The sequence below is a fragment of the Plectropomus leopardus genome, chromosome 18 (assembly GCF_008729295.1).
Source record: "Plectropomus leopardus isolate mb chromosome 18, YSFRI_Pleo_2.0, whole genome shotgun sequence".
Classification (NCBI taxonomy): Eukaryota; Metazoa; Chordata; class Actinopteri; order Perciformes; family Serranidae; genus Plectropomus; species Plectropomus leopardus.
The window spans coordinates 6747790-6775101 of record NC_056480.1 but is presented as its reverse complement, the minus strand read 5'-3'; the positions used below and the strand labels follow the sequence as shown (position 1 = coordinate 6775101).

Below are 27312 nucleotides of genomic sequence, written 5' to 3'. Positions count from 1 at the left end.
TAACTTTCGACAGAAATATTTCCGTTCCAAATATCGGTTATTGGTCTCGTTAACTACTAATAATCTGTATCGGTATCAACCTTGAAAAACCAGCATCGGCCAACCCCTAAAAATACATTTCTCAGTGCAAACTGTTGGACTATATGATGGTGTCACCATTTCTAAATCTTTCATGATTTGCAGTTTTTGCTACTGATGTTTCTAGAAATCCGCAGTTAGAGGTCAGAGTTGAAAAATACAGCTAAAAAAGATGTATACAATTTCAAAAAAAAGAAACATTTAGTTTAACTTGGGCAATTTGACTTTAATCAGTAGATCACACCCCAAAATATTTGACATTTAATTCACTTTTGAAAGAGACAGAGCAACAGGTGCTCTCTCCAACTTCTGACACTAGATGGTGCTACTGAGTTATAGAGCACACTGTCATTGAAAAGCTACGGTACAAAATACTGCATCTGTGAGAACTACTCAGCGCTTTAGACTCAGAGAACAATGTCACGCGATAAGCCGACTATAAAAAGGTTTTTCACTGTACTTTACCACAACTGATCTTATCATATTTGAATGGACGGTGCGTGCAGAACTATTTTTGACCACAGCAAAAAAACAACTGAATCTGTCTTACCCTGACAGCTCTTCGCAAAGAGCCGATAATGAACCGCCGGGCTGGCTTGGTCTTTGTCAGTGCATCACCTTCTTCTCCATTCTGTTCTCCGTTCTGCTTTTTGCCCTGCTGTCCGTTCTGCAGCTGCTCCTCTGGAGGGCTGAAGGGATAGGTGATCTCTATGTCTCCCTCATCCAGAGCGATCTTCTCCCCTTTGAAGTTAGGCTTCTCATACAGCACCCATCTGGTGGGAAAGGGCAAGAGTTTACAGCCTCTAATGTATAATCTCTGTTGCATTTCACCTGGACATGTGTTTAAAAATTCATAGACCATTGAAAATATTTTACTCTGTGTCACATTGCTGCATTATTATTCTGAAATCTATCATGACAGTGTTGACACAGGGAACAAAGTGTCCTATTATTCCTCTCACTGATGCCTCCGTTTGATCTGTCAGTGCTGCTGTGCTGCTAAATCAAGGCTTTTAGAGGAGGATAAGAGAGGATTATTTTATATAAATAATTATTTAAAGGTAGAATATGTAACTTTTGGAAGTAGAAACAATACTTTCTTCTTTGAACAGATAAAAAGTAAAATTTATAACTCCGGTTCTACACACCCATGTCTTTGGTCTTGGTATGACCAGAAGCTCGTGGTGGCTAATGTTATCTAATTAAAAATAGTTCCAACATGAAACTGCTCATAACAAGGTCTGTGGATTATTTTCAGTAGCTGGGTCATTAATTCTGTAAAAAGACATCCTTGTTGAGTTTTTCAGATGTATTTTTGGCGCTTACACCAAAACAGTTCACATTGATAAATAGCACTATAGTTAAAACATGTAATTTTGGGGGGGTAACTGTCCCTTTAAATACACTGCTGCTTGACCAAGGTTTTCTTGTAGGGAAAGAAACTAGATATAGTTTAAGTGTATGGCAAATATGATACAAATTCCTTTAGTAACAGCATCAGATGTGGTTTGGGCAGTGGTACAGTGTGTGATGCATGAGCTGACACTATAATTATCTTGTTTAAAGGAAGCTAAGCAGGTGCTGGTGTGGTGTCAGTAGTACAGGGCAGATCAGTATGACTAGTGTTACTGCAGGTTCACAGTGTTGACTGTGTTTGATAAAACATTCCACATCTGAAGCAAAGGATGTTGAAGCTTGTGTGTGGGTGTGTTAACTATTGAAGGCATTTGCATGTCCACAGAACATCAACAGCTGTTTTGTTTTGACGCCACTTGTTTTGCAGCACCCGAAGAGGGGGGTTTATTGGGAAAACCTGTGATTACATAACTTACATTTCAAGAAAAGCAAAGTGTGGAGGTGTCATCCTATCTACTTATGCAAATCTCAGGATGCCCCAGATTATATGGGGTGCCAAACATGTGGTGGTGTCATTTGGTGGTGACAAAACAATAAAACTACTGTAAAATACGCCATATTTATTCTTATGTGACAAATTTTCAACAAAAGTGTAAAATTCCTCTCACTTTAACAGGCTTGGATGATGCTCCTTCTAAACAATCCTGACAATCATCTGATCTGTTTCAACTATTTAAAGTCACAAAATTAAAGCATTATCTTATCTTATCATTATCCTGTCTTATCAGCAAAAAAGTTCATTTCAATGCTGATATTTCATTTTAAAGCCGTTACCTGCCGATTACGATGACGTGCCAGTTTTAATGTGCATTGCTAGTAGCAGCCGCTGGCGAACTTGGCAAAAGTGCGTACAGTAAAGCCACTCACCCTCCTCTGATAACTCTGATAGAGATGGTCTCCTGCAGCTCCCAGGGCGTAGCATCGATGACATCACTGCGCACCTCGAGCCTCTGGCCGCACATCCCCGGCCGGTCAAAGATGTACATCTAGAGAAAACATGAAAAAATGTAAGAATGGATACACATGTAGCCACCTAGAATGTCCTTTAATAACTGAGGGCCTTCTGGCTGCCAGGCAACTGCCAGTCGATATCCAGCCAGTTACCAGTCAACTGCCAGCCACTGGTGTCCTGACGGGGCATGTCTAGATTCCACTGCAAATACGCACAATCTCATTCAAGCCAAGGACCAGCATAGGACTGGGCAAGATCTCAGCAGAGATCTGCCATGGATCTACTTGAGTCCCATCACAGAGGAATGGGAAAATCTGGATGGCTGCATCTACAATATTTGGGATTCATTGTGTTGTTCATTAAAGCAGGGCGGATGCCAACACAGATGTGAAATCTGGCTGTGTGGCTGAAAGGGAATTTCCCTGCTCACTATATCGGCCTTCATAGGACATTTTTAAACTTCTTTTAGCAGAAATATAATCAGATCTAAAGCTTTGCAAAGTGAGACCTTATCATTTACTTGGACATTGCAAATGATACAATGGCAGACTGGATAACATTGCAGTAATGACAAAGAATTACTGCAGGCAAGAGCTCAACCTGTGCTGCTGAAGAATCCTTTATTTGGTCATGGGAAATTAAAGAATGGAGCCAATATCACCTAGTGACATTATCTCCGGTTTCATATTCAAACAGGAATCTTAAATTTCATGCTAATCCCCTGAAGACATCTGATAGAAGAATCGTTCAGTGTAGAAAGTAACAGCATTGTCATAGTAGAATTGCACAGTAGCATTAGTCCTGACTTTCTTAAAGGCAATTGCAACATGAAAAATCAAATTTCAAAGACAGATCTGTCTAAAAGAACAGCTCTCTTCCTCTTGGAAGTTCTGTCTTTCTTGAGGCTGAGTTTGACGACAGTAGCGTCTATAACCTGTTATCGTCAGTACTGACATGTTTGGTCCATTCAGGTCTGGGGCCCTGGAGCATGGAAGAGTCTCAGAAGCTGATGCTAAATGTCAGCTCCACCTCTAACATTCAGGATAGTTCATGGACAATCTGCAGCTGCATGCAGGAGCAGGCCTGACATTTAAAAGTTAATAACGTATGTGGCCTGGAATAGGCTTGAGTGGCAAGTATGCAGTTTATAGGCCACCAATCACAGCCTTAAAAACCACAAAAGATGCCTTGGACGGTTTTTTTTGTTTTGCATCATCTGATGAAGAATAAAGGGATTAACCAGACAGTCTGCAGTAAAAAGGTTACGAAATTGGCAGTTATGGGAGGACACGTGTCATCATGACATCGAAAGAAAAGCACAGCAGGGTGAAATTCTTGTACAAATATCTTTTTTTTAACCCCCTCAGGAAAAGCAGTTATTAATGCTGTGAATGAATGTGTAAGCATAATGCCAAACCACATGATGACTCACAACAGAGCTTTGGTAACACAGCTTTTTTTGGAGAAAGTCTGTATGCAGGGTTTCCACAGTGATGAAAAACCTGGAGAAAACCTGGAATTTCGCAATCACATTTTCCAGGCCTGAAAAAGTTATGGAATTCGTAAAAATCATTGAAAGACTTGAGAAGGTTATGACATTTTTTCATGTGTAATGAAATTGTTGCAGTAATCTTCCATGAATAACTGTCCACATATTGTAACATAATCTGAAATTAATTTTTTGAACATGTCAGTGCAGCTTGACTATAAGATGCATCAGTGTGTGACAATGTTTTGTTTACCATTACATACATTTCTTCATTTTCTCCCCATGTTCCTTAATGTATGCCAGCTAGCTGAAATTATGTGTGAAGAGAGTTTAAATCTGAAATGAAAATATATTATGGGTCCTTGAAAAGTCATTGAAACGGTTTGAAATTTTGTCCATGAAAATGCATGGAAACCCTGTATTTGACACTATCACTTGTTCAATGCTGACATAGTTGGTATATAATGTTTTGCAGAAGAATAATACAGTAAACATTTTTTTCATCATTTACAGAACACTAGAACATACATTTTAGATTTTTCCTTTAGGATTTAATGTTTTTGCAAAAAACACTGCATGTAATTACATTTCAAAAATAGATCAGTTATAAGAAATGCATTTTACCGTAAAAGGATAAGAGTCTATAGTCACACTAGTGATGTTCTTTGGAACAATGGTGCTTAGTTTTGCAGGTTTTTAGTCAAAACCGAAGTGTTGTGCAGGTTAAAATTTTGACCTGATGATGACACTAGAGGAAATGTTAGTGGATTAATTAAGTAAATAAGATTCAACCTTCGGGGATCATGGTTATATGAACTAGATTCAATGGCAATCTTCATATTCGGACAATTCACATTTTCTGTTGTCTTCTTTTGATGGTCCGAGCGCTGAAATGCATGTGGTCTGTCATGTGTCAGCATGAGAGAGAGAAATGTTTATGTAGCCAGTGGAAACACCAGTGTCAGTGACGCAACAGCTTCCTGGTCCCATCAGTAAAATCAGCTGTAGGCTTTGAATGTGAACTTGCACATGCATCTCAGTGGCACGTGGTTTAATGTGTACTCAAGAGTGTACATGAGGTGTGGAGACTCACCTTTCCAGGACGGGGATTGAGCTTCCCATGTTCCTTCTCTTTTGTGAGCTATGGAAACATAAGAAAATATATTTTAGCAAACTACTTCTTCAATATATATATTTAGTATTTGGCAGTGCATTTTATTTTTAATTTATGCTTTGTATGACATCTGGAGGCCATTTGTTAATATATAAATCAAGGATCAAGATAAAAGCCAAAATCAAGTATAATGTTTAATATAGATTAAATATATATTAAATGAGATCTGACATTAATATTATCTGTACATCTATACATGTTAAAAGACATCCATTTATCCATCTTTCTATCCATCCATCCATCCAACAGTTTTGAAAACAGTTAATTCAGTGGTCAGTACAATCATTTTGTATATAAAGTGGCAAGTAATAACCAAAATTTACAAATAAATATAATGAGACAAGTAAGTACAAATCATTATTACAGTAAGAATGAAAACTAGTCAGACAAAGTATAAATAAAAAAAATAAAATATAATATAAAGGTATCGACACACACATGGGTTTACCTTATTAGTTATATAGTTGTAAAATTTGCATAAATTAATAATTTGGGTTATTTTTATCACATATTCTAAGTTTGATAAAATACAGAATATTCCTCTCATCACTATTACTATGTAAAAGCTAGACCCCACTTACTACATTTACTTTGACTGACATCATTTAGATAACACCCAGTTTCTGCCTTGTTAATTTAGACATACCAGACAATCCAAACTTTGTTTCTTTTTATGTCACCCTGTTTGACAGGTTCTTGGGGTGCTGCAGAGGGGAAGCGAGGAGAAGACATCCTCCATGATGGATCGAGCACCTCTTTGACAGGTGTGAATACCTAACATTCCTCCACAGTACCTGTCAAACCTGATGCCTCCTAATACCCCCCCCCCCCCCGACAACAACAGTGTGAGCTCACCTGAGATCTGCTCAGGTGAACTGGAATTAAGTCACTGTATCCCTGTGTGTGCGCATGTGTGTGTGTGTGTGTGGTGTGTATTTCCGTGCCTTTGAATCTCAGCTGGCATACTGCTGGAATTTAGGGATGTTTGCTTGCTTGTGGTAACAGATCAGCACCACACAGTTTGCATATAGATGTACCAGAGAGACTGTGTTTTTGGTCTCAGGTATCAGTTGGCCTGTATTCTCTGGAAGGTCTGTAGGAAACAGGTTGTCATTTGGATCATGTTACCAACCACAGAGGGCCTCCTACAGACGCTCTCATTTCAGCTGGCCTCATCTGTGTCTGAACCTTCCCCTAATTTACTTCCTAAAAACTTTGGAAACGTTTTTAACTAGATACACTGAGAAAAAACCCCAACATAATATCACACATATTTAACTAACTGTGTAGGACACAGTAGCATTAAGACTTTTCTAAAGTGCAAGAGAACACCTTTTTACATTTTCAGTGAAAGCAAGCTGAGCGGATAAATGGTGCCTTTTCAGCATTGATCAAAATGAAAGAGTGACTCATTATTGTTCACAGACATGCCGTATAACAACAAAAAGTCTGCTACCACAGAGATAAATTTAAAAAGCTTTGACTTTTGTTCCATCCGTCTGTTTTGTTGCAAATGTTTTAGCACTTTGCGTCAAGAAGCAAACATTTTTTCAAATAAAAATAAAACAGCTCATATTGTATGGATCTTGCCATAACTAGAGAAGTATGCATTTTACCAAAGGAAAAAGCAAAAGAGACACATCAGCCAAAGTACAGCAATTTCTGCAAACTATCAAGTATCAGAGTCAGACCTATAAGATGCCGTTGTCAACAAAGGACCTACATCTTGCGGCGTCACCATTACTGTAATAGGAAGTCCCTGTTTCTGTGACAGCTGCAAAGGTTGTGGATTTTCTACATTATCTCAGTTAACTGATGACAATCTTTGGCACAAGATGAAGACATTATTGTTGTTGCTGGTAAAAAAAAAAAAAACATTACTCCTACCAAACATAGCTGCCCGTGTCTTGGTTAAACAACCATGTTAACCAGCAACCTGGTTGCTCGTAGTAACTTCTGAAAAAGGTTGCTAAATAGATGTATTTAGAGTTTTTTTTTATGAGCAAACCTAAATGTTTTGTTCATGTTTTCATCGGCTGCTGTCACTATGAGCAACCACAGTAGCTGAGCAGTGTTAACTAAGCTGACATTCGGTGTTTCACAATCTCTTTTTTTTCCCAAATTGGTATTTGCAACTACTGTTTAGCTACTGAGCACTGCACATGCTCTTCCCAATGTTGTAAGGTTACATACACAGTAGAGGTAGTAAAAGTACAAGTAGTAAAATTACAAAAGTATATACTTTTTAGGAGAGCTTTCATTCAAACATGTGCATATTGTGTGAAGATGCCACTGCAGCAATGGTGACTATAGATTACTTCCAGTACATCCCAGGTTTCGTCTATATAAAGTAATTTATCCCCCCCTTGCTTAAGGTATTTTTATTACTATTATTTATTTAAATAAGTGCCAAATGGATAAAAGACAATTTTCCACCTGGGGTGTGGACAATTTTTGTTTAATCTAATATTTTTGTGTCTCTGATGTTGTATAACATGCTACTATTGCATAATCAACAAAGACTCAACATCAACATTTGTCTATCACAGTAGCATGTGTGATGACTGTTTGTTGCTTTTGAGCGGAAAAACCTGATCCAAACAGGTGAGTGACAAACACTGAGACAATGCAGACTTACAGACATGGTACAGTATCATAACCTGTCTGAATGTGACACTTGAGTCGATCTCACAGGATTTTGTTACAGGTAATTCACAGGACAGTGCTGGTTCTTAGGCCATCTTGAGTGAAAGTCTAAGATGGGCCTGAATAATTTGAGGGAAACATTCTTCCTGACAGATATAGCAAATGTAAATTTAAATGGTGATGATTACCGATAAATGAAACTCCAGGCCTGTATTGGTTGTCTATAAAATATGTTTTGTACCAGTCACAAATTGATCTTGTCGCTACATGAATAGAATCTGATTATAGAATGCTCCTTGTTTTTGCATTTATTAAAATAACACTAGTTAGATTTAAATGTAGTATTCAAACATGTTATGTCATTTAATTAAACTTAAACTTGCTATAGCTTGCAAAATCACTTGGGGCATTTGTCATATAGAAAAACAATTTCAGCTTTAGACTAAAAAATACCATTTCCTACAGTATTGCAACTGCTTTACTCACTGAAAGTACAAATCTGTCCTTGCTTCACGCAGTCAATAAAACTGCATCATTCATGGAGAGTGATGTGTTTACTGCTGCCTTGATATCCAATTGAAACATAAACTCCAACACACACTTTTCCCCTTCCGCTCCCTTCCCTCCCAGCAGCCTGGGTTCATGATCTGCTCTCCCATAAAATTAGTTACCGTAGATGGAATGTGCTGTTTAAGCAAATCAAATGTAATTTTTTTTTAAATGCATGAACATGTGCAGCAAATAACTGATGGACAAAGCCGATGAAAACTCAGACAAGGGAACAGATCATTTCTTTGTCATATTCTCTCTTGCCCTGCCTCCCTCAAATGTCTCCCTGTCAGCTCCACTTGATCAAATATGAAGCAAACAAGCAGAGAAATGTGAGTATGAATACAAGAGGCGAGGTGTGGCCCTGTCTCTGCAGGAACAGACAGATAGCTGAAATGGGTGGGGAGCCCAGTGGAGGCTTGAGAGTAAAAAAAACAGAGATCGGCAGAAAGTGTTTTGCAAGGATTAAATGATTGAGAGGTCTCACGCCCACTAGCTGAGAAAGTGTCTCTGATGCTTCTAATACATGGAGGAGTTTACCAAGTAATCCCATTAATGCTTTAACAAAAAGCGATCAACATCAGTCCTGCAGTGTTTTAAAAATCCCTTAAGATCATCTGTGTTCCTAATTCCCTTTTTCTTCGAGCTAGTTTATTTTTTACGAACAATACATTTTCTTGCACTTCTTCTTTCTTTGAGTTGACAGGAGCTGAGCAGAATGAAGCTGTAAAAAACATCCCTGTTCACACCCCACTCATACTAATAAAAGCTTGTTCATTTTCTAGGTCCCTTGGCACAAGACAGTAGTTTATATCCATGTATAGATATATATGTACTACATAATTCTGTAAAAACTGTTGCATTTGATACTGAAACTAATCAGTGGTTTAGAACAGACATCTAGTGTAGGAAAGTTTCTACACTGTGTAAAAATCTATATTCAGGATTTCCATGGGTCTTTAAAGTCTTTGAAAGTTTGTAAATTTGTGGTGGAAAAGGTCTTGAAAGTCTGTATAAATAGACATGGGTTATTAAAAGTGCTTGGACTTATATGTTTTGTGCAAGAATAGAAATTGAAGTTCTTCTGAAGTGTTCACACATTCAAACCTTTCTCTCTTTTTGAAGATCCAGTGTAGCATTTAGGGAGATCTATTGCCAGAAATTATATAAAATCTTAACTATGTTTTTATTGATTTATAATCTCCTAAAAATAAGAATGGCTGTGTTTTTGCTACCTAAGAATGAGCTGTTTATATCTACATATGACGGGGGTCTCTTCCACAGAGTCATGTTGGTCTACAGTGACCCAGAACAGACAAACCAAAGACGGGCTTTAGATTGACAGATTACATTTTGCATTTTCATGTTGGAACACAGGACAAGTTTCATTTCTGATTATTCCTACATACTGGACCTTAAATTGTTGTCTCTGGGCTTCTATAAGGCTCAATAATGATCAATTGTAAAAATTTGAAGTGTTATAAAAGTAATTAACTTTGAGCCATGTCTCAAACTATGCCATGTTCTGTTGTTGTATTTGATGTTTAAGAAAGTGTGGGTACCCTGTATACTCCTGTTATTGTGCAATATTAGTATTATAATCACTAGGAAAAAGTTAAGAATACTTTTTAGTTTCATGCATGTTTCAAGTGACCTCATCCAAGTCTAACATACAAGTGCTCAGGTGGCTCTCAGCTGCCTCTGTGGTCATAATCAGGTGTTTACTCGAGTCACAAATGTGGTGACTTAAGACTGTACTTAATCATCTCAATCAAATCAGCAACCTGATTTGGACTTTGTAAACCAGTGGCTCTGGACTTCACATGAGCTTAAGTCTCCTGACTTGAAAGTACTTGATACTTCTCCCAAGCTCAAAGATGAAGGAAGTTTATTATTTTAAAAAATTGCCATGATTCAGTTAATTTCCCCTTTATTTCCTGAATCAGCTCATGTCAATGCTATTCATTCCCTGCGAGTCAGAACTGCAGATGCACTTTGTCCAAGAGCATTCCAGTAAAATTGCATCATCAAGAGAGATGCATGCTAACGTTAAGTTACTGTGGAGCAGTTGGAAAAAATGATACCAAAGAGAATTTTATTCACGTATGAACAGTATGTGGTTGTAAACAAAAAACAAAATGTAGTAAAACATGTGGGTTGCAAAACACAGATGGAGAGGCAACAACTTACAGCGAACTTATTTTAACAAATAAGTACCCTAGAAAAAAAAATCATGATTTTTGTAAATTTAATATTTTATTCTGTGTGAAAATGGTCTAGCATTTGGTGAAGACCGCATGACTATGTTAGGACTTGAAACTCAAAGTTTAGGACTTTGGACTCGATTTGACACTCGGCTGTCTTGACACTTGCAATGACTTAAGACTTACTTGTGATTTGCAAAACAATGCCTTGTCCCACCTCAGCAGGAATGCAACTTTAGGTATTTGTAACACAAGTCTGTTGACATTACTTGTCTGCCTTCCCTTCATACCCTCTTTACTCTTCTAGCTGTAAACTGACAGTTTAAACCGCCCCCTGTTTTAAAAAGTTTGAAAAATATGTGCTACTGTGAAAATATTTTTCCTCATAGATCTTTAAAAGCCCAAAACCATCGTCTGAAGTCATTATCAGACTCGGTGGCTCAGTCAGTAACATGAGCTGCGGTCAGGCTGCATGCTTTGACCTGGAAAAGGAGCTGCTGCAGCCATACTACTGAACACAGCAGGGACACACTGAGCATTGTTTGAACATGAATAAACATCCTTGTGCAAACATTTGTTTTAAAACGTCACAGTACAGCTGTAGACTAATGAGCAGTTAACCTCTAGAATCCAGCTGACACTCCCGTTGTATTGAGCAGAAATAACACCACTACCATGTGTTACACGTGTAAAAGAACCTATTTGACAAATGATATACTGCGTCATTAAAAGTAGAATATAAAGACCTGGTTTTACTGCTTGTCAACATCCTAACCGTCCCTCAGGGGTCGGCTCTGTGGTTTCTGTGTTTCCTAACTGCTGGCATTCCTGCACTCACTTTCTATAATGGTTAATCATAATGGTTAACGGCTTTCTTTGCCAATGTGTGAAACGGGAATGACAGCAGTGAGTGGCCGTGTGAACCACAATTTGTGTGACAAATAGAGCCAGAGAGTGTGTGTGTGCAGTACTGTGTGCACACGTGTGAATAAATGTTCTCTCGATTGACAATAAAAATGATTTTAAGACATGTTAAGCCCTTCATATGAATGTTTGCCTGTTAAAACAAGTGCATACATGTGTGAACCCAAGAGAAGACACACACCCTTCTCTGTGATGCTCAGTGGGAAGAGCATGAACCTGACAGCTGGGGTTTTAGATCCCACTGGCTGCAATTAAATTACTTTCTAATGCATGACTACTGAAGGACCATTATCACTCCACTGATGCAGAAATTGCTTGAAATAGACACTGATTATTGGTGCTGTAAAGATATTCTAACTGAGAGGCTATATACCTGTAACAGTATGTGATGGTATACAGACACCAACAAGAGCCATACAAAGAGAAACTTTTCCTGTGTGCACAACAAGCCACACACGGAGTCATCTCTCTCACCAATTGTAACCTGACCCATTGTTTGTCTTTTTTACAGCAGCCAGAAGAATAGATCTGAGAGCGAGGTCAAGAGCTGCCAACAAAGTAAGTAAACACAGATATTGTATAAAGGCAGAAATATGTGTAGAGGATTTTCTTTCTGATGGTGTTACCATAGATTTAGCCACCATTTTAATCCTCAAACAACTTTCAACAGATATGCAGAGTTTTGAATTCTGTAAACATTCAGGCTGTTCTCAATCATTTTTGTACTAATACCCATGACACTAGAAGTAATACACTATAATTCCTTTGCCGATATAAAAAAAAAAATCAAGCCAATAACCAATACTGATTAAAAAAAAATATGTATTTTCTAAAAAATATAAATATGTTTTGGATTTTGGCAGAAATCAGCATGTGGGCCAACTCTGATATTTACTTTCATAGCCCATATCTGCTGATACTGATGACATGCCAATATTATCGTGCATCTCTAATATATAAACCAATGTAATCATGAGCTAGGAGGCTGTGATCATGTGACCTCAGAAGTGTAGGCTTCCATCCATCTTATGACAGCAGCAAAGAGAAAGCCCGGTCATGTAAAATAAAGTAGAGTTGTTCCAATACCAATTACAATGTAAGAAATGCCGCTGGTACTACCTAAAATATTGGATCAGGCATCTGTGATAATGCCTGTGCAATGATCCGATACCCTACCAATGAAAGGACAATGTGTATAATATGCAAGGCTTTGGTATCAAGAAGGTGGACCTTGTGTTGCCAATTTTAACACCATCATCATGTTTTGCAAAGGGTTTAATCTGGGCATACAACAATGATGGCAACTATTTCTTATTTGTACAATGTTAGTAGTATAAAGCTGTTAATATTATTATTTTTTTTAAACATAATGGTATCATATTAGCATACAGTATTGGTCATTTCACAGGTAAGCATCAGAATTGGTATCGGGAAGAAAAAAATAGAATCAGCGCAACTCTGAAATAAAGAGCGACAACACCCATGTAGAAGGCTCTGACCCAGGGGACAGGGGTTTGTGTCTCATGTGAAACCAAAAGTCAATAATGAGTGTTTGATTTTAGGTATGTAAATCGAGTAAATAATGTGACAAAGCTCAACCATGATTCTTTTCCTAAACATAAATGATAGGGGCGCTAATTCATATCATATCATATGAACTGTGTGCATAACTTTTCTTTTGTTATCATATAAACTTTTGTATATGGATACATTCCCATATGGACCCCTTTGTTCAACAAAGTGCGAAATAACAAGAAAACTGCTTCTACCACTGTGCATCTTTTCACTTTCCTTCACCTTAGAGCACAAAAACATGCATTATTCATACACTATGTGCATAAACTACGTCTACAAGCTATTTACCAAAAGATGTAAACACAGTATTTCCCATTTTTCTCAGCAACATTATGCAACCTTATCTGATTAAGAGGTCTATGGCTTGAATTGTTGTATATATAAATGTCATTCAAGCATTAAAAGTAGTAACAATACTTAGTGAGACAAAGTAAAAAATATTGGGAGTACTCACATAAGCGTCAGGGAAGGCCCGGTATTTTGTTGCGAGATTCCTCTCAGTCTCGACTTCTTGGCTCTGGAGCCCTCTGTGCAAACTGTTGAACAATGAAGTAGGCTGGACCCCCACGGCGCCCTCACTGCTGAAGCTCCTCTGCAGGATGGGAGTGCTCAGTACCCCAGTACCTACACCCATCCCCAGCCCCTGTGTCTGGCCAAACACAGATAAGGGGGAGTCTGTGGTGGTGAAAGGCCTCTGGAGGTCAATGGATCCAGTGGGGCTGAGGAGGCGGGTGGGACTGTTAATGGCGGGTGGTGAGCCGATGCCCATTAGCGGAGGCCGACTCATACGAGCATTGGAGTCCTCAGACCCGGGCAGGGAGCCTGAGGAGGGTGGGGAGTTCAAAAGGAAGGAGAGGCGCTCAAAGCGTGACCCTGCTAGGTCTGTTTTGGTCCCAAGTTCACTGAGCTCCTTCGGTCCCATGCTCATTCGATCATTTGAGAGCCCTGTTTCAGGCAGCGAGGCGGTGCGGAAGAGTGAGCGATGGGCCTTTCCATTTTCCAAAGGCTGATCTATGGATGCAGACCTGTGGTTTCCAAAGATGACACTGTTATCTAGGCGAGAGCCAGTTATGGAAGACTGAAGCAGTCCGTTTCCATTCAGCACTGGGGATTTTAATTCCTCAGGAGAAGAGTCAGAGGATTTTCTCATAACTAAACTGTTTGCAGTAGATGCTCTCAGGGGCAAGTTCAGGCCTCCTTTTCCAGGCTGCTGCTGGTCCTGTTAGGGAGCACATGGAGTAAGCAAAGCGATTAGTTGAAGGGTTGATTCATCCAAGTTAAAACAAACATGCATATTGTTTTGGTTTTATTTGCAAATGCTTTGAGCTACTTTTTTTCCCTTTAGATTTCTGCATTCACCACAATATGATAGCAGGAAAAGGATTTTTTTAGTGGGGCTGGCAGCTTTGAAAAAAATGGATTAAAAAGTGGTTTAGTTTCAATTCCAGAAAAGCATTCTCCTTTTTTGTTTTGTGTAGTGAACATTTATTTGTAATTTTTTTGTAATTTTGGCCAAAATTTTAAGTGCTATTAAACTTACACAATCAGAACAATTGTAGTTAATGTAATAGACAATAATATGATAATGAAAATATAAATAATAGTTATCCCATGAATTTGCATGTAGATTTTTCTGCCTCATGCAATAAAAATAAAATAAAATTTCACAATTTTTTTTGGTGAAAACCATGTAAATAATTCATGCAGCATTTTAGAGATGTAGCAGTTTTCACAAGATAATTTCTTGTATTAGTGACTGAATGTTCTCTACCTGCTGGTTATGCTTCATCAGTTCCAGTGGTGAACGATTGTCTCTGTTGTTGTTCTTCTTGAGTCCGATGTCAGCAGGCAGAGTGTAAAGAGGTTTGAGGGACTCAGCAGGGTTGCTGATTGCTTCCATCTTTTTTGTGGGACTGAGGATTCCAGGGATGTCAGCAGTGATGGGGCTGGGAGCGTCCTCCACGATTGGTGGCAGGGACGAAATGAGGACTGGAGCAGGCGGACGTGGGCCCAACCCCGCCCTGGGCCTCAGAGAGGGTCCCATGCTCTTCAGGGTATCCACCAGGCTATCCATGTCAGACTGGTAGGGGGAGTCTGCCTCAGGGGAGGCAGGGGGAGTGGAAGGGGGAGCTGCAGGTTCGGAGACCAGCTCCACGAGTGTAGCCTTGAACACTCCAGTAAAAAGGGTTGCGTCGTCGTCGTCTTCTTTTTTGAAACTGTCGACGACGTCGTAGGTGGTTTGTTTTGAAGACGAGAAGCTGGACACAAGGAGCTCTTGTGACTCCCAGCGTGACTTTATCCTCTCTGACTCTGCTACTCTCTGTTTCTCTCTTTCACCTGCAGGTGCAGCAGGCTCCTCCTGCTCCACTAAACTCCTCCTCCACTCATCCCTCGGTGCTCCCGCTGGCTCGCTCTCATGGCTCAGATAAACTTTGGTGCTGTCACTCAGCTGGTTGCCAAGGGTAATGTGTTCGTCCGGAGGGGAGGTGGAGGAGGAGGAGGAAAAGGCGTTGCTGAGATGTTTGTATGCTGTAGCCTCGGGGACAGCAGAGGAGTAGGAGGAGAAGGAGTAGGAGGAGGAGGAGGAGGAGGAAGGGGGACTGGTGTCTGTGTCAGACACTCTGTAACTCAGAGAATCAGTAAAGGAGGAAAAATCGTTTTTGTATGGTCTATATTGAGCAACCGCCTCAAATCTATTTTTCCATTTGAAGTCTGAGCTGATATCTGTCCCATTTGACTCAGTGACAGTAGTGCCTGTTTTGCTGATGTCCGCTGTATCCACCACCTCTTTGGTATCGGTATTATTGACCAGAGATACTTTACGGAAACGACTTTTGGATTCATTCTCTTTAGGGGGAGATGAAGTCTTCATGTATAGTTTGGTGCTCAGGTTGCTGTAGCTTGAACTCATTTCGTCAACCGATTCCTTGTTGGCTGCAGTCGCCTTATTTTCTGAAGCAAAGACTTCTGAAGCTGCTGTGGGTGTCCTTGATTCTGCCAGGGACCTGAATAAATACAGAGAAAAAGAAGAAAAGACAAAGATGACAAATACAGACAAGCTAGAGCGAGAGTCTGATTTTACAACAGGGCCACGGTGTATCAAATACTCCAGTGCCTTCAGGGTGTGGTGACCATGCAATGCCAACGATGCAAATCATACAAAGCAACTTTGAGGAGCTTGACTTGCATGCAATGTTAAAGAAAGTTTACAACAGCCTTTATAATTGCAACAGCTGCTTGACCTTATTCTTATCTGCATTTCTGGCATATAATGGTTAAAATATTTTCTTGCAGAAACTGGATGAGTTTGGAACAGTGCAGAGAAGAAATTTGCAGCTGGATTCACTCTCTGCTCCAACACAGTCATAAAACCAACAATTAGTGTGTGCTAGGAGGATCGTGTGTAAATAAGCAAAACACTGTCAGCTGACAGTTCAGGGTTACTCAAAGTCAATACTCCATTTGCAGCTTTTAAACTGGACTATGCAAACTTTTTAGCACAGCAATATTTGTGCTTTTCTTTTCATGTGCAGGTCAACACACACTTGACCAGCAAAGTAACCTACACTTCAAAATCTAAGCAAAGAGTCACCAGATAAGAGCATCTATTATCAGAGCTGATACATAGTTGTGTGAGTTTTTATAGAGGCTCAATTATAAGTATGATCAGCTATATATATATATTTAAATTCACTTTTCACCTTCACCTACTTCTCTGCTAATCCGGGGTCGGTTGCATTTATACCATAAAACTTTTATGGTATAAATGCAAAGGTGATCATGTTAAAGCCTGTGAAAACAGTTGTGTTATGGCTTCTATGGCTTTGGAGGGAAAAAACCCCCTGCCAATCGTATCACCGTGCAGACGACAGCGTGTATCTACTCATGGACTAGAGGCTCGTGCTGGTGATGGCACGAGATTTAAACATCAATGGCATCCTCCTTGGTTGTGCTTAAACGTTAACTCGTCCGTGCCTCTGTTGTATAAATAATTAAGACTTATGTTTTGACATCTACAAACCTTTTCCTGAAAACCTAGAAAAAAAGGGCAAGCTGGAATGTATGAGTTTCATCATAGACATTAAAACCTAAAAATGTAAGTGTTTAATTCATGAGAATTGGTGTTCTCTATTTTTGGTAATATGTTTACTAAAATCAGGATCTGGATTATATTGATTTGTGGTCTATAAGCAAATTTGCATGCATAAAACAATAAGTAAAACTTAATTATCATCATCAGTATTATTTGCCAAACCAATATAAGCATTGATTTGAATGTCAAGAAACTTTCAGTCAAGCAGACAAGCAGTAATTTTGAGTTGGTCTGCCATGAGTGAATCATTTGACCTTTAACTAATCATAGGATCTCTGCAACCGTTTCAAGGAGCGGTAAGATTATTAACTTACTCACTTTAAAGGCAAATAAAAGGTGAAATGGTTGTGAAACATCCAAAAGAATTCACATCATGTCTTGCTGTCATCTGGTGGCATGCATCAATTTAATGCCCGAGGTGGATTATTCAAAGGTCATGAGAATATAATTTCCCTTGTGTGTTACTTAACAACATGAGCTGCTACCGTAAAAAAAAACCTGTCACAATTAGTCAGGTAATTCTTTATTCTATAGTTGCATAGTTCATTTGAAAATTGTAACAAGAAAGAGGACAAATTTAATGTGCTTTTTGATGTATTTGGCATGAATTAAGAAATTAATGTGCAGAAATATCTGCAGGTATGGAGGAATTTTTCCAAGTGAGCAATGCAAAGTGTCATTTAGTGCATGAATGCAAAACAATTTGAGTATCAGTGGCCCTGAAGAGACTCATCTACCCACTGACCACACACAATGAGTCATTCATTCATTCTGGTCTTGCAGATCCAGCAGAAAGGTCATGAAATGAGACAGTGTTCACTAGAAGATGATCATGGTGGTTGATTTTTCCATATATTGCAAATGATCTATATAAGGATCTATATACGGCCACTAAACCACAAAGAGTGTAGTTAGCCTATAATTCTACGGTTAATTACATATTTTTCAGCTATAAGCAGGGCTAGTTATATTTAAAAGAAATTACAATACCAGTACCAGTACCCACAGCCCCCCCCCCCCCTTTTAGCTAATTGGCATGATCCAAATACACACCTCTACACACATTTGTCCTCCATGCCAAATTTTTGCCTCTTACGGTGAAATCTGTGGCTGCCAAAGGTGGATAAGAGCTCCTCCTGTGTCATACCGGGTGCATTGCTCCTCTTAACGCAGAACCCCACCTATCCCCGAGGGCAACTGCAAAATCTGGCAGTGACCCTAAATCTCCTTGAAGTCTTTTCCGTAACATGCAAATTATGTCACACCTCACACATCACGATTCTCAAGGAGATGGGAAGACACACACTGTACTTTAGGATATCAAGTTGCAGGTACAGGCACTTTATGTGAACCTATACAAACACACCTGTGAATCAAGATCAATGCACCCAGATGTGCTAAAACATGTACCAGCTTTAACAGGGAGCCGGAGTCCGTATGCGCTAGTACAGGGAGTGACACTTGGAGAATTTAAGCGTTGCACATTAAAGCAAAATGTCCCATGTAATTATGCGTGAGCATGGTATAATTTGGAGCTCTCTGTCATGCCAAGTTATGCAACTCTGAGAATCAAAGAACAACATCTGCCTCAATGTCATTTCTTAGTAAATGTTTAATTCTTTTAATCGCAAATACTCTTCTTTATGTACCGATTAACGTCCTAAAAATAATCTACTGTTTATTTTCCCCCCAGGTGAAAAAAAATGTTTAAATGTAGACAGCATACACACTGTAGAGCAAGCCTCAGATACAAGACAACAATAACAATCATATCATCCTGTGTTATCTTAATATACTGCATTTTTGGCAACATATCCTATATTATATTAATATCACATCACAATTTACGAGGCGCAGCTCAATCCTGCTGCCTTCCAGTTTTCTTCTGTCCTCTGCACAGCTTCATATCTACGTAGCATTTCGTGGTCATTTCTACTTGATATTTGTGCCTCTACCATAAGGATATGTAGCCTAGTTAAATGTTTTTCTCTGTTTTAGTTGTTTTAATTGCTTTTATTTCCTACTTTGTTGCACTGTAGCCTAGAAACAAAGTCTGTGGATGTCCAGTTATGAATGACATGGATAAAAGATTTGATTGTCAAATCAAGAATACATTCAGCCTCATAACACTGTAGGCTATCTATATTTGACAAACAGTACTTGTTAGCAGGAGAAATTAATTGGCTATGTGCAACACGCAGTGCCTCTTTAAAAATTGGGGCAGGTGTTTTTATTAGTTTTTTGGGACGCTATTGGGGACGCTTGTGAAGTGCTCTCGAAATGCTTTTGGAACGCGTTGTTGAGAGTCTGCTTTTGTTATAGGACTATATGTGGCAGCGGTCACCTTCGGACGGCTGCCTGGTGCAAATCTGCACTCTGTTGCATGCACTTCTAGTTATTTATTCTTTTACCTTATTTATTATTTACCTGTGCTTTTGCTGCCTTTGTGCTGCAGTGACAACCGAATTTCTCCTCTATTTATCAATAGAGGTTTTTCTTATCTTCTATCTTAGAATGACAACCATGTGCATGTTAGTCTTTTGGAAATTACACAGAAGCATTGCTGCAACTCCAGAACACAGCACTACTACCATGAGAGACTTTAAACAAACATCTAGGGTGGGGCCTTTGTAAATATTGATTTTGAATGATTGCCAGTCAGAGCTCTGTAGAAGTAGATGGACTTAAGCAAGGAGAACACATGTAGGCGTTAGCTGCAAGCTCACAGGAGGCCACAAGGCTAAATGTGTTTCCTTCCTGCCATAATTACAGGACGACAACAAAAATATCAGATCTGGTTGAAACTGTTTGTCTAAAAATATATGATCTCTCGCTATTAATCTATGAGTGCTTGCTCATCCTGTTTAGCCTCCGTTTTCTCTACATATCTGTAGGGGATTTAAGGAAGGTTTACAGAGTGTACTGTGAGACCTTGTGACTTTTTGGATCTGTCTGGCAGTCAGTGAGCCCTGCAGCTTTACGCAAGCTCATTCAAACATCATAAATCACCATGTTAAGGGCAACTGAAACCATCATTCACAGGCCCACTGCTCCTGTGTTTGATGTAATTATGACTCCTTGTGAAATATCGTCTCTAACATAGAGTATTAGCATTGAACATCCTCTCAGTCATATGGTGTTAACATAGAAAGGGGAGCTCCATTGACTTAAATCTTTTAACATGACTGCTGGCCCACAAGTTGCATAATGCGTAATGTAGGCCCGTTTTTTCTCTGAAGGACGAAGAATGCATGGAATAAAATTATATCTTTGGCTTTGCTCCATCGATCTATATACTTTTTTTCCTGACAATGTTATAGCCTTTTCCCACCAGAATTAGTATGTGTATGTGAGTCTATTATGTCTTTCAATTTATTTATTTTTTTAGTGTCTGGTGTTCGACATCATGGACAGGCTAGAAAACAGTATAGTTGAAAACAGAAAGCAGCATGGAGGCATGTGAAAATGTTCTGGTTTTTACTTTTTTATATTTAGTCTCTCTTTTCAACTTGGTGCTGACTAAATTTTGACTGATGTTCAAAAGCTGCTCTGCTGGATATGGATTCTAGCTGATTTTGTGGCGGGTGGCCATTACATCATGCCAACAAAGGGGCAAAAATTTGCCTATCCACATATTTTCATCACTGCTGATCAAAGATAGCAATGTACAGTTAAAACTTCTCCTGATGGTAATTTCAGGAAAAAACGAAATATGTACTTTGCACTCAGAATTCATACTGACTCTTTGACATCACAGCATAGACACTTTATATTGGTTATTATTTTGAATGAAGTGTGCGAGCTTGCAGCCAGGAAAATAGTAGTCCTGTAATTGATGATTATCTGTTGATAATGTCTTGTTAAATGGATTAGTTGTTTGGTCTATAAAATGTAAGAGAATAGTGAAAATTGTCAATTAGTGTTTCCCGTAGCCCCATATGAAATCCCCTGTCTTGTTTAGTCTACAACCCAAAGATATTCAGTTTACTGTCATAGAGGATAAAAGAAACCAGAAAATATTCATATCCAAGAAGCTAAAATGAGAGAATTTTGACTTTTTTTTTCTTGAAAAATTACTTAAACCAATTAATCAATCATAAAATTGTTGGTTAATTTTATAGTTGACCTGATCAATAAATTAATCGTTGCAGCTCTACAGTTTAGAGAGTGATTTGTTTTAGTGACTTTAGTTGAAATAGATGCAGATTTATATTCAGTCAGTGAGAATTAGGGTCTGTAGTTCCCCTCAAAGGCGGTCAAATGTCAGGAGTCCAACAACAGTATGAAAGTTACTCTGAGGTGACAATCCCACATGAAAAAGCTTAATATTTCTGTTGGTCCGACTAGTGACAAGTGTTAAATGGCCTCAGATTTTAGTGTGTTAAAGAATGTGTTTAGAGATGATTTCTAAAAGATGACTTCTGTCAGGTTATTTACAGCAGAGCAAATGCTCCACGAGTTTTTCATTCCACTTGGTTTAAAGTAAGCCGCCAGACAACAGCCAATAAGCCACACATGAAAAGAAAACAAAGGACAATGCTCAGTGGCAGAGTTATGACTAAAGACCAGCAAGTGGCTCAACTGGCTTCACATCTTATGCTAGAAGAAACATCTCCATAGCCCTGTGTCTCTCAGATTTGGGTATAGAAAGGTAAAACAAGAAAAGTAAACAGATGGGTTATAATTTTAAGAAAAAAGCTGTTTTGCTCCACACTTTAAGACAAATGGATCCTTATCTTGACAGTTTCTGCCCAATCACAACTTAAAGCCACTTCAATACAAATGCAGTCCAAATCATTACCTTGGCATAAACCCATGTAAAACTGTAAAACATTTTATAAGCATTCGAAAATACACAGTAATCATACAAATCATTGTATCTGCATCAAATTACCAAAGATAAAATATGGGATAAATAGGCTATCACAACCCACAAAGAATTCAGTCAGACAACCAAATTCACAAATTGTGAAAATCACCTGTGGGGTTGTAACACAACCACAATTAAGTGACAAATATTGCAAGGAACTATCCTCCCTCCTTTATTCCTAACAGCGATTCAATGTGTCCAGCCATGGAAAAACTGAAACAAGTTGCCAGAGGGGCATTTTGAGTTATTTACAGATTCTGAAAATGTAGTTTCTAAGCTTTCCAACGATGTCTAACACATGGAAATCTGAAAATATTTGAAGAAGATGTGGCCATTTGAATGTAGGCACTCCTCAAACTAGTTTTGTGAGAAATCCAGCCTCAAAGTTTCTGAAAGATTCTCACCTACCTGGAGAGCCAGGTAACAGTGGCTGCTCATTTGCATCACATTTACATAGATCCAAACTCCTACCGGTCTAGATACCAGTGACATCTGTTAGCCCACAGGACAGTCAATACTTTATTTATGTACCCATGGATGTGTTATTCTTGCACCCAAAGGTGTTATTCACCCATGGGTGTGTTATTCACTCATTATTCAAGCACATTATCAGGTTGGTGTGTTATTCAAATTAATAGCAGATGCTCACAGCTTTGATGTGCGTATCATTGCATTTTAAAATGACAATACTGAGCTAGCTAGCTAGATAACTTGGACATTAATGAAACTCACAGTGGATTATTAAAAGCTTCTGGCATGAAAAACAGTTTGTAATCCCTGTATGTGACTTTGAATGAACACTAATGTAACATAGATAACTTGGACATTAATGAAAACTCAACCCATAAGAAACTGAAAAGTATTCCTGCAGACTTCATTGCCTCCGATTAGATAAGAAGTTCGGGCTGCTTTCTTTTCGTAGCAGGTTTCTTGGTGGATGTAGTCATCTCAGAAGTAACTACTGTACGCCTGTTTGCCTCAAGGTGTCCAATTATTCTCATGTCCTGCCACTCTCTTTCGGCTGCTAAAGAATCCATCTGTATGTTGTACATAAGCTCCGGAGAAAGTTTGCGGCTACATGACTGTGTCCCAAATTCTGTTGCATTTTGCTCTCGTCTAGTACAACTCAATCAATCAAATATTTCTTAAATTAAGTGAGTCCATAATGTGAGTGGACACAACGTTTACGGAATTATCTACCTGTGTTTTTGACCAAACAACATTCCTGTGTAGGTGCCCAGTGTTGTACCTCATGACACCATTGTATAAGAACCCTGTAAGACGGGTCCAGCTGGCCAAATGCCTCATCTTTCAATGAGCATCAGCGTGCCTGTTCACCAGAAACTCTGTTGTTTTAAGTATATGAGTTTGTTGAAAGGTTATGGGGGAGGAAAAGGATAATAGAGGAGTGCACACACACTGTGATGCAAAGACCAGCAGCACAAAAACAACATCTTCTCTGCTTATATTCACTCACTCACTCACAGTACTTCCCACAACATAAACATAACAGACATAAAATTTCACCTTTATTCAAACTGATCAAAGTTTACAGAATATTTACTTTTGGTTTTTACCAAAGCAGAAAACTGTTTTCAGTATTTAAAAACTTTTTTAATACATGAATGAAAATACCAACATTAAGTTAAGACATTAGTCTTTATTTCAGTTGGCATGTTTAATTTTTGTCTATTAACTTTTTTCCTTCTTGTTTTCTTGTTTTGCATTCAGATTCAGCCTTTTGCATGCATTCAGACCTCTAAATCTTGGGCAAATTTAATTTGATTTCTTTGAGACTGAGAGAAATTATTAGGAGTTAATAGTAATAAAAACGGGGGAAACTATAAAGAAAACTATTTAAAAAATGTTGTTATCATTATTATTATTAATAACAACTATTTTATCTATACATTTCTTTATTTTTTGTTTTGTTTCCCTTTTATAAACCCCTTTTCCATTCTTTCTTTTTTGCAGAATTTCAGGTTTGTTTGTTTGTTTGTTTTTGTAACTCTTGACTTGAAAAAAAGAGGATTGTTTTACTACTTAATTAATTAATTAATTTCCTCTTTATCTGTTGAGCCAGACCGTCTCCTATTTCAGTGTTGGTAATCTGTCAGCCTTATACTTAAGTAAAAGACAAGTCTCTGCTGCCATCTTGTGATTTAAAAAAATACAAAAAAATATGATGCTGCATATTCTTCTAATAAATAACAAATAAATAAGAACTCATACTGACTATACTCTGCAAAACTTTGTAAATCAGCAAGCAATATGTAAGTGATCTGAGCACCTAATGCACAATTACCTGTTGAACGACGAGTCACAAAGTTGTTCAACTACTATAGAAAGTAGCTGTTTATACAGTATACATGTAGTGATGCATCCAAAGCCACTAAATCCCTTTTATGTTGTGAGTACAGCAAGGTCGATTTTTCTTTGTGTTGTGCACTGAGTTAAGTCTCTGCTTTGTTTACATAATGTAGCTGTAACAGTTAATCTGCAGCTGTCAGCATGCGCCACAAAGTCCTAAGAAAGTCTTATCTCAGACATGTTCTCAGGTATCTCCTCCATCGTCTGGCAGGAGAAAAAAGGAAGCCACGGTCTTTGCTTGCAGCTGTTAACACTTCTGACTCACACCAAACAAACCAGTAGCATCAAGAAAACACGTCAGTGCACAACACATGCAGCTCATCCTGCTGTGCCAAAGAGAGCAACATTCCTAACTTCTTCACATTTTTCCTCTGAAATCCATCCTTCCTGTGAATTAAAGTGCTCCATCAAAGGATAGCTTCTGATAAAACAATGTTGCAAAGTCAAAACATAACTGTGTTATATAAATGTGTTGATACAATTCTGGCATAAGACCCAATGCTTAATGTGCCAGGACATACTTTGGAGCCAAAATGGACTGTAATCTTATGAGTAAGGTTGGTTAGAGTTGCAAGTTCCTACAACGATGACAAAAGCAAGTGTTGGGCTAGTGGCTCTGCGCCTGTGATACCAGAAAGATTTAAATTAAACATTGCACAGTAATTTTATGCAGTATGCTATGGACCAATTTTGAGTCCTTCATAAAGTAATTTTTATTTATTTATTATTATTAGGGAAATTGCAATGTGCTTTTGAAATTTGCATATTATTTCTTGATATTTTTAACCTAAATTGTCAATCAATTAATTGAAGAAAAAAATTAAAATTGATGGACTGAACTAGTGGTTATCAAGCTTTTTGTGTCAAGGGCCCCTAAATTGACATACATTAGGTCACAGACCCCCATGTGATGAAAGTTTGCTTTCGGGATCTCTGCCGGAAAAGATTTTGTTTGGTAGATATAATTACTACAGTTGTGAATTAAAGTTGAGGATGTAACAGTGGAGGAAGTGAAACCTATGGTCCTAAAAGTCACAATTATGACTCTTACTTGCACTGATAGCTCAGGGTTGAAAAAATAATGGACAAACTTTGCATGTGGATCAGTGATCAGTGATCTGTTCACTGCATGCTACTTGGATTTGTCAATCTGAGTCATGTCACTGACATGAGGAGATGTGACAGTGATGTAGTTATAGCACTTACCATGTGGTGCCTTTAAAAGGGCGTGTTCAGAACTACACAGGTATGTAGACAGCTCTGTTGGTAAACATTTCAGCTCATCTCAACTTCTTTTTATAAGTGGAAATGTTGATGTGGTTCAGGGGCCTTATCAGATGGCCACACAGTAAGGCAAGAAAGTTGAGGTTACTCATTTAAAGTGTGTCATCTTGGTTGCACACCTACTGTCCTTTACATTAAGCAGATTAAGGCTCACTTATGTCTCACATATCCCTGAGGCTACATGTTGCACATTCCAGAAGCTACAAGGCTTGAATGTCTTAAATGACAGGGCTCAGTTTGTAAAATAAGTCACCTTTAACACTTCACCTCGATGCACCCTAAACTTGACAGCAAACTATAAAGTACACACAGGACTTTCAAATTACATGTTCATTCACACACTTCATTTATGTTTAGCTTCAGGCCAATACGCCTACATCCCTGGACTCAAACAACAAATATTTTTTTAAAGATGTTAAGATTCTCGGCTTACCCCTGAGTCAGGTCGGGTTGCGCCTCTGCTGGATGCTCTTGTCTCTCTGACAGGGTCTCAGCAGCTTTGGTGTCAGGAAGGTGTGTGTCTATGCTCTGGGCTGACAGCTCGACTGCCACCTGTTCCTGCACCGTCCTGGTTCTGTCTGTGCTCTCAGTAATTGTATCCACCCACTCACTACTCTGCGGAGCCCTATTGTGTTCAATCTGCGTGGCATTTGATTGCAGCTCGGCACTGTGTGTCAAAGTGCCCGTGACAACCTCTACTCCGGCAGACGGATCTGTGACTGCACTTGCTGTAGTGACACTGCTGGTTTCTGTGCTCACTTCGACTATTTTTTGTGCCGCTGCAGTTGGGGAAACTTGCTCATCTGCCTCTCTAAATCTGGGTGTGATCACATCTTCCTCTCCTGTGTTACTGGAGACAGCCTGCATGTATTCAGAAATCATAATGTCTTTGTGGGACATATATTGTATCTCCTGGCTTGCAAGTTGCTTCTCTCCATTAGGGGGGTCTTCTGTTTCCAATTTCGTGGTCCCATTTCCTGCCGATCCCTCCCCTTGCCCATGCGGCTCATTGGAGGGTGGAGCCAAGTCGCATACCATCCGTGTATTCACCTGCTGAACCGGTGTGGCCGGTAACTCCTCCTTTCTCTCCTCCTCCCCCTTCCCTTCTTTCACTTGTGGCAACACTGTGGCTGCTTCGTCTTTCTCCTGAGTCTTTGCATCATTGCCAACAAGAAAGTCAGACATTTTAATCTCCTGCACTTGATCCTCTGACCTCTGACCTCTCACTTGCACTTCAGTCCGACTATTGAGATCCTCTTTCTCTTCGTCATTGCCCATTTTACCTTCCTCGCTCTGCATTTTAACAATCAACACTCTAAATTCTCCCTCATCTCTCTTCTTTATCCTGCTTTCTGTGATCTCTCCCTGGTGTGGAAGGTCCTCACGCAGCCAGGCCTCTTTTACAACATCTACCACAGGGCTTTTTGCTCTTTCATCCACCTTGTACACCTCTACATGCGGGCTCTCCTCTGTGTTGTCCTCTTCAGCACTGTAGTAGATCTCCATGGCACTGCCATCATCTGATCCCACACTCAGATATGTTGGGCTCAAAGGCCCGTCAGACCCATTTGTCGGTCCAGTAGGAGTGGAAAAACTCTCTTTTGTTTCAATTCTTATCTCAAGACCCTTCGATTCACTCATTTTTTCAGGCACGGGAGACGGAGAGACAGGATCAGCGCTCGCCTCGT

General features: G+C 39.1%; 1 protein-coding gene across 1 annotated transcript in view; it reads right to left on the bottom strand.

Annotated features, from left to right (window-relative positions):
- LOC121957608 (beta/gamma crystallin domain-containing protein 1-like) overlaps positions 1-27312 on the bottom strand; it is a 35368-nt gene extending 8056 nt beyond the window's left edge. The window contains exons 1-6 of the mRNA XM_042506273.1: positions 26058-27312; positions 14779-16012; positions 13462-14226; positions 5029-5076; positions 2362-2480; positions 629-851 (exon numbers count right to left, since the gene is read on the bottom strand). Coding sequence (XP_042362207.1) covers positions 629-851; positions 2362-2480; positions 5029-5076; positions 13462-14226; positions 14779-16012; positions 26058-27265 — 3597 coding nt within the window. The 5' untranslated portion in view covers positions 27266-27312. The remainder of the gene's footprint in view (positions 1-628; positions 852-2361; positions 2481-5028; positions 5077-13461; positions 14227-14778; positions 16013-26057) is intronic.